The following is an 8,433-nucleotide window of genomic DNA, read 5'->3' as shown; positions in this document are numbered from 1 at the left end:
GCTCGTACTGTTATTAACAGCAATTACTTTGAAAGAGTGGCAGCCCACGTTTTGGTACAAAAATACTAAAATATACCAGTATTGCTATTGCATTTTAAAAAAATTTTAAAAAACCTGACATCATTTATTTATTTTCCCAAAGCTAATAATAGTTAAAGGAATTTTAAAAGCGAATATTAATTTCTTACAATTAAACTTAAGAGGCTGTTTGATCTGTTCAATCTGTTTGATTTGTATATCGTTTTGAATGCGGTATATTTTTGTATATATAGCCCTATATATTAATTTTGCAGATTAATTTGTAAGTGAACAGTAACTATATATGTACACCTATAATAATATCGAATCATATAAATTTTCTTAAATTAAATGTTAACGGAAAACTCCATTGAAGTTCACTTTCGTCGATAATACTTAATCGATATCCATTTTTTTGTGGACACACTGGACATTGAGCGCTACATACAACTTTTTAACTATACTTTGTGTTATTTTGTCATATTTGCTAAATCCAAAAATCCAAATATTTGATAAAAAAATATAAAACCCACTTTTTATATTCTATTCGAATGACTATTTTATTTTGATGCACAGATTGGAAATTTTTGTAACATTGCGGCGGTAGAAAATAATTAACTTAAAATACTCCGTTATATAAATAATAATATAATACGGCCTGCAGTCTAATTAGAATAGGTTCGTCAGATCTCTTAATAGATTGCGTTGCGATAGTTCTCCACGAAGTTTTGCACCAAAGTGGGCATCTCAGGTGCTCGGCACAAATACTTGTGACCATAGCCATGAGCACGATCAAAACGATGGAATTCCACCGGTCCCCAGGAGCGACTGCGCTTATCCAGAGCCGCACGGTATAGCTTGTAGCCCAAATGGAACGGCACAACCACATCGTCCTCAGCATGAACAATCATAATAGGCTGCGGGAACTCACGCACATGCTTGTCCGACTCAAAGCGCAGTCGATTGTCATACATGGGCCGTGAGATCGTAAAGTCATACCATGGTAAATGCCTGAAGGGACGCGAGAATGGGTGTAGTCGGATTTCGTCACGTATATTGGTAAACGGACTCTCCAGTATAACACCTCGTGGTCCACGCTCCTTCATACTCGACAGCTTGGCGACCATATGCGCAGCAACACCCGTGCCTAGGGGAATGACCCCAGATGAAAATGGGATTGGGAGGTGACATTGGCAATGTACTCGAACACCATCATCGCATCTCGCACCACACCTTCTTCCGTGGGAGCCACGGCGTCGGAATCGGCGTAGCCGCGATAATCGAACGAGAATACATGATAGTTGAGTTGACGCAATAGCTTGTACACCTCGGATCGATGTCCACTTCCTCGCGTGGCAGTGTTTCCATGCAGATACAGCACCACAGTGCCGCCAGGCACGCGCAGTAGACGCTCATAGAACAGTTGCTCGTTCTCTGGCACAATTACGGGAAACTCGGCTCGCAACGATGGCGCCAATTGCTGCAGTTCCTCATTATTGTCGCCTATGGAACTGGACACGGGCGTCAGGTCATTTGCTGTTCGGCTGGCTTCATCCTCATCGTAAGCTTGCTCGACATGCAGCTCCCGCTTGAAACGTCGCACAGCGTTCTTGGGCAGCACATGCCAGACTCCAATTCGCACACCAGTCTCATCCTCATCGTGATCTTTGACAGTGATGTAGAAATTGCGGGTTGCGTACAGCCCAATGCTGGCTGGATTGGTCAAGTCAAGGCCCTTCGGATAAGTGACTGTAACAGGAAATTATTAATTAATGAACTTGATTTGGGAATTCCAGAGACACTTACTGAATGTGAGGAACAGAATGCCTCTCTGTAGCGTGACTGAGCAGCGGAATATCAGTGGCAGAATGACAAAGAAGGAGACAAACAGCAGCAGACCTATTATAAGGCAGGGTAGACCAATTCTGTGAAATAATCGCATAGTTGGAATTTGTATTAATTGCGTTTATATTGAAGGCACTATTATTCTACAACGGTTACTACCATAGCACAAATATTTTACAACTACACACAAAATGATACCGATAATGGAAAACGAAAAATAAAAGAAACTACATACGAAAATTGTAAATGATGATGATCTAAAGTATTTTGATTGGAAATCACACAGTTGCTGGATCGTAGTTCGTTATATTGAATGTCGTCGTCGTAGTCCAATGTCGGAACACACTAAGCACACGTTATGGCAAAAGCAGAAAACGATTCGTTTTTTTTTTTTTTCTTTGGGGGGCAACGCGATATGCGAAATATTTATGCCACGATGCGGAACAAGCAATTGAAAATCATAAAGAAAACAATACCAAATAATAATAATAATATTCCTACTAATGTACAAGTAATAATTATTTGCAGGCAAAATGAAATGTACAACATCAAATTCAAAGTTTTGCAAGAAGAATATCGTTGCGATCGAGCATAAATACTTACAGCCCAGTTAGCCAACTAAGGACGAGAGTTCCGGGGAATGGCCGTTGCATATAAAACTAGCTTTAAACGACTATGAAGCTCGTACATTGTGCGTTAGTTATTCAATATCGTATTTACGATACTCGAGAGGCAAGTCTTTGTTATTATATATAGTATATTATTATATTCGTTCTTTGCGTAGAGCGAGTTTATTATGGGGGACTTGATTGACTCTGTGCAAGAGATTGTCTCATTTGTTCTGTGTGTGATTCACTGAGTTTTACAAACGTACTAAGCGTCTACCCGCGAACGTATGGGAAGAGAATAAACAAAGTGTTACTTCATTATTAGCTTAGTAATATAACAAATCGGTTCAAGCAACAATAAAAAGCATGCAAAGATTCCCAAAAAAATGAGTTAAAGCTGAACTTTGGAACAAGCGGAAAAAAACTATTTGTCTGTTGCTGATAAGGCAGTATGTGGTCGACTTAACGGCTAAAATGTTAACGGAAGCATGATATATGGTTTCTAATTTTACTGTAATGACTGAATGATAATGAGAAATAGTTAATGATATGTATGGCAATGATCGCTATCTGAATAATCAGCAACAAATTACATAAAGCAATATCGTGGCAATTAATGCTACAATTATTTTGATTACACACATTACAAATTGAATTTGCAGGAAAATCGATAGATAGTTAATTAAAAAATAACAAGAAATGCACTGGAAATTCACCTCTTGAAGAAATGCCGCCTACGCGCAAAGAGCATAACTGCAAATAGTCGGAAACACAGAATGGAATAAAAAAAAGAACAAAAACATCAACATTAACGTTTGGTTAGAAATGTTTGGATTAGTTGTAAACAATAACATCTGGCAGGGTGAGGGAAACAGAGCGTAAACAAATTATGCATTTGGGAGTGTTAGTATGTATGTATCTAAATAAATGTTAAGCCAATTGCAATGATTCAATAATTTCACAAACAATTTGATAAATCACCAAACGCTACGTTTGTCGTTTCACGCGTTTTAGTTTCGTAGACTGACTGAAAACTCAGGCGAAGCTTTCGTATTATGGTGATAGGGTTACACACTCAAGCTCACACACACACTCACACACATCATTTTTGTTCTCTCTCTTTCTCTTGCGATCGCAGTGTTATCATTTGCTCTTTTTATCACACGCCAGCTGATCGCTGTTTTCTTTGAATTTTATTGCACTGATGGCAACTTTATTCGCGTGAATTGTATGTGAATAATCTTGGTTTAGATTTAATGGATCAATTGATACTAAGTGGGACATCTCTCGCATTTAACTTACCGGCGTCTTTTGTTATGAAATCTATTCACGAAAAAATGCAGTCAATGGATGTTTGTTTGCTTTGACAACAAAAGTCTCTTTAAAGTAGCATCATACGCTTGGATATGTTTTAGCCTCTGCTGTAGCCACAATCTGAAACATTGAGTAACATTAGTTAAGGAATCGTCTTGCGTAGAAATGCAGAGCTAATTGAATTCTTTAGTTACTATGCCTTTTGGTTTTGTTGGTATCAAACAAATTCCTAACTATTTTTATATAATTTACGCTACTTCGAAACCTTTTCAAAAATCACCTACAACAAGGATTGCTTACACTTCTTTTAAACCCACAATACGTACAGAATACTTTTAATATTGGAGCTCACATATATATTTAGCTCAAGTAATTGTTATTTAATTCAATTTATATTGGATTATTTTTCTTTTTAACAACAACAACTGCCAGTGTGTACACAGAGCTCGCAGAGAAAAAACAGCTGATATTAATACATCGCGGTACGATAACCTTTCATTGGGTAAAGTCAACTCAGATGTATTTTTTATTTTCTTTCTATTAAAATATTATAATAATTAATCTGAACTTAATTACCTGCAGCTACTGTCTGCAATTTGTTGATGGCTTACTCGATTATTTTTAAAAGTTTGATAGGCTACAGTAAATGCATTGCTCTATCGAATATTGCTAAAAAACAGCTGATGCTGTTAACAAGCTAGGGTGCTAACAGCTGTTAATGTCTAGCTTAAACCATTAGCCGTTTTTTCTTCCAATCACTCGCCGGAAATATAAATTTTTTAGTAAATTAGTTTTCAAATTGTAGAAATATAAAACTTACAAATTCTTTAAGTACTGATAACGTATCATACAGTGCTTGCTGTTAGGCACATTACAGTCGTCTGTTAGGCTCTGTGTGTTTTTGCTGCTGTTGCTGTTTGGGGCTGCTAACAGTTTTTTTTGCTATATAAAAATATAGAAAATAGAAACAACGGCAGCGTCACGACGAGAGACAGAGGATGAAGAGTTTGGACGAAATAAAGTCGGAATATCCGCTGCACTGGCAGATCTGGAACGGCAATGTAGAGGAGCTCCAGCAAGAGCTACAAAACGAGCAGGTGGGTTGTGCTTTGTGGGTGGTTGTTGAATTAGTAGGCGTGGTTGGCACCCCCTCCAAAAAACGCAAAAAACCATTTGTGAGTTTGTGTGTTTGCTTTACGTTGCTTTGCTAATTGAATTAGCGTCGCAGTGACTCAAACAACAACAACCATGGCAATATTAACAGCTCAACTTTCAGATTGATAAGGAAAAAATCGATCCGCGGGGCCGCACACCATTAATGCTAGCGGTGCGCATGGCGAACCTGCAATGTGTGAAGTGCCTTTTAGCAGCCAAATGCAATGCAACTTACGAGCACGCCGGCTGGTCCAGTAAGTTATCCTTCAATCCTCCCACAATCTATGATCTCAAATCTCTAATCCTTGCTCTGCAGTTGTGCAGGAGGCTGTCTGCACTGGCGATGTTGACATATTGACGGCCATCATTGAGGTGCGTGACTTGCAGCGTCATGTCCAACGTGTGACGCACGTGCCCAAGCTGCTGCAGCATCTGCTTGATGCCCCCGATTTCTACATTGAAATGAAATGGGAATTCACATCGTGGGTGCCGCTGATGTCCCGACTCTGTCCCAGCGACACCTATAAAGTGTATAAGCGTGGCGCCAACGTACGCATTGATACCACCCTCCTGGGCTTCGACAACAACACTTGGCAGAGGGGCAATCGTTCGTACATATTTAAAGGGAGCAGTGCGTAGAACAACAGACACCGTTTCCATTCACTTCTATGCTTAATCACGTTTTCTTTTGCAGAGGACTCTGCCACCATGATTGAAATCGATCATGACACGCACGAGGTGATGGTGGAGCAAATGAGCAGCGACATTGGTGACATTGTGGCGATTCCGCCTGCCTTGGGAACTGTGCGCGCTCGGCTGGCGGCGCCTGTTATCACGAACAACATTGAGATGGAGAAGATCAGCTTCGAGCGCAACAAGTCCGGCATTTGGGGATGGCGCAGCGAAAAGTCTGAGCTTATCAATGGCTACAATTGCAAGGTGTATGGGGCCAGCAATGTGGAGTTTGTGACCAAGACACGCATGGATCACTTGACCGAGGAGCAGATCAAGGTAACGCCCAAGTGTGTTAATCCTTCATGTATCGCAATAATTTAATGATTCATTTTGCTTTTGCTAGAATAAAACTGCACGTACTCCGTTGCACAGTTTGCTGGGCATCGCTGACGATGACTACGGGCCACCCACAACAGAGGCTTCCGCGTCAGCAGCACTTAAAGAGCGCGTGAGTCGTTGTGTGGTTTTTTTTCCATGAAAAATTTAATTAATAGGTTGGTATTATTTATAGACACCTTCGCCTCGCTTAGTTGAGGCTGCGGCCTGCAGCGATAATGGTGATTGCGATGCCACGACACCATTGCATCAGGCCGAAAGCAATGGTGGCTCCGCATGTGCATCAGGCAGCAGCACTCCGCGTTCTCTAATCACACCAGAGGAATACTTTAGCGCTGAGGTAGATCTGCAGGGTCGAGACGTGGGTAAACCAAAGAATTTGAGCACAAAGGTGCAACGCTTCAAGGCCAACTTGTGGCTGGCCGAGGAGCATCCCATTCGTCTACAGGAACAAGTGCTTCCCATACTGGATCTCATGTCGACGATGGCTAGTCCGCATGTGTCCAAACTGAAAGACTTTATAACTATGCAACTGCCGGCTGGCTTTCCGGTCAAAGTTGAGATACCGCTCTTCCATGTCCTCAATGCCTGCATCACGTTTGGCAACGTCTTCGCCATGACCATGCCCGTGGATCATGTATCGACGCTGCAGGAGCAGGATCGCATCACCTGTTTAGTGGACGATCGTTGCTTCGAAATACCCAGTCATTATGTCAATCGGGGTGGCGACGCCCGCCGTCAAATACCGCTCGACGAGGACGATATGCTGCAATATGCCATCGAGCAGAGTTTGGCGGAAACGAGCGGCACTGGCGGTGCGTGCGGTTTGGATAACGATAACGACAAGGTGGATATCTGGGAGGTGCTGCGTGGCCAACATGCTGTGGGCACCGAACTGCTGCCCGAGGACGACGAGCAGCTGCAACGGTAATTAAATTGTTTATATTTATTTCGATCTAATTTTAATGTGAGCAAGGCAAATGTAATTGCTAGTAATCCTCACTCCAGTAGGCATTTACATAAACGCACTATGCCCACCCAGAATCAATGTTATGGCCGCTACTCGCCTTCCCATCTGGCGCCGCCAGCGCTGGAGGCGCAGCAGCGTGGTCGCTCTGCCTCGGCGGGTGCCCAGTTCAAGAACGATCTGAGCTACATGAAGAAGATATTCAAGTAGTTCACATTTTGTGCCTCTCAGAATTTCCCCACATATTCCAAATTGTATTGCTAGCAAATTCACCCAGCTTTTTGTGTGTGTGTGTCTGTTTTTCTCCCCCCATTCCAACCGCAGAGTGTTGCAAGAATCGCTGTTGGGCGCCCATGGCAATGCTAGTGGCTCACCAGTCTCCGAGGATGATGACGACGGCGGCTTTCGTTATATGGACACTGATCTCGCAATGGCAATGCGTCTGTCCCAGCAGGATCAGCAAAAGTACGAACTGGAGCGTCAACGGGAGCAGGAAATGATTGAGCAGGCGTTGAAACTGAGTCTGCAGGAGCATTAGAGCATATATTTAATACCACTGAACCAAGCTGCAAATCAAATCAATTGTAACAAATCAATCAGTCGATCAGTTGATCAGTCAGTCCAGCAAAGTGTCTCGTCAATCAAAGTGTAACAAAAGATCATGATCTTTTGTTTCATATCAAAATTGAAACTGTTTATAATGTAATTCTGTAATTCTAATTTGTAAATTTAATGCCTATGTTGTACAATAGTTTTAATTTTTCGATTATCTTCTTATGTATCGCAAGATAATTTCAAACTCTATCTATACGGTAATTATGCATCCTTATTTGTATTGTGATATGTAACTAAAAACCTAATCTAAATGCGGAACAATTTGCCCCAATTTCTATATTAACCCCTATACCAACTTAAGGTCTCAACTCGGAAACTAACTCTCAACCTACAACATAACATATACAAAAATATACATACATACATATGTATACATATATATGATAACCATGTACTAGCTTTTGCTAACACATACAATACATACATACTTAATATTAAGTCCATACACAACGGAGATATATCGCCTAGGGGAATAAATAATACGCGTCACATGCATAAATAAACAAATAACTGCAATGAAAGAGAACAAGTATCAAAAGTAAATACTACTATTATTACTATTATGGTCAATCGTCTGTTTCCTAACATTATTATTTATTTAATTCATAAACAGTAATCGACTTCGTATTTACTAATCAGCATTAACATTATTTTAATACAACTGCGAACATTTTTTTGAAAATGAAAATATATTACACGTATGAAGAGAAAACAAATGCATTTTCTACACTTGCCAACCTTAACGTTAATCAATCCATTTGATTAATATGTTAGTTGAGTGTAATCTTTGTGATAGCGATGATAGGATTATTCTGTTTGCCTGTATTAATACCTAAAGTT

General features: G+C 40.5%; 2 protein-coding genes across 5 annotated transcripts; one reads left to right on the top strand and one right to left on the bottom strand.

The window, feature by feature from the left end:
- Nucleotides 1-563: 563 nt before the first annotated feature.
- LOC132788421 (lysophosphatidylserine lipase ABHD12) lies at nucleotides 564-2,736 on the bottom strand. Its single transcript, XM_060795843.1, is given in 6 exon segments — nucleotides 564-1,169; nucleotides 1,171-1,197; nucleotides 1,199-1,767; nucleotides 1,825-1,943; nucleotides 2,467-2,501; nucleotides 2,503-2,736. Coding segments are annotated over 6 exon segments (1,260 nt in total). The 5' UTR covers nucleotides 2,554-2,736; the 3' UTR covers nucleotides 564-710.
- Nucleotides 2,737-4,423: 1,687 nt separating this feature from the next.
- LOC132788419 (ankyrin repeat domain-containing protein 13D) lies at nucleotides 4,424-8,407 on the top strand. Of its 4 annotated transcripts, none has more exons than XM_060795840.1 (7): nucleotides 4,424-4,882; nucleotides 5,062-5,194; nucleotides 5,257-5,571; nucleotides 5,635-5,951; nucleotides 6,019-6,123; nucleotides 6,187-6,938; nucleotides 7,005-7,446. In XM_060795840.1, the coding sequence occupies exons 1-7, from the start codon at nucleotides 4,784-4,786 to the stop codon at nucleotides 7,186-7,188; spliced, it is 1,905 nt and encodes a 634-aa protein (XP_060651823.1). In that variant the 5' UTR covers nucleotides 4,424-4,783; the 3' UTR covers nucleotides 7,189-7,446. The 4 variants fall into 4 exon arrangements, with proteins under 4 accessions (XP_060651823.1, XP_060651825.1, XP_060651824.1 ...); XM_060795842.1 differs by having other exon boundaries at nucleotides 4,425-4,882; nucleotides 7,023-7,446; XM_060795841.1 differs by having other exon boundaries at nucleotides 4,425-4,882; nucleotides 7,020-7,446.
- The last annotated feature ends 26 nt before the right edge of the window (nucleotides 8,408-8,433 follow it).

This window comes from Drosophila nasuta, chromosome 3 (genome assembly GCF_023558535.2).
Source record: "Drosophila nasuta strain 15112-1781.00 chromosome 3, ASM2355853v1, whole genome shotgun sequence".
NCBI lineage: Eukaryota > Metazoa > Arthropoda > Insecta > Diptera > Drosophilidae > Drosophila > Drosophila nasuta.
Note: the sequence above shows the minus strand (reverse complement) of the source record. Positions and strands in the feature narration are given on the sequence as shown.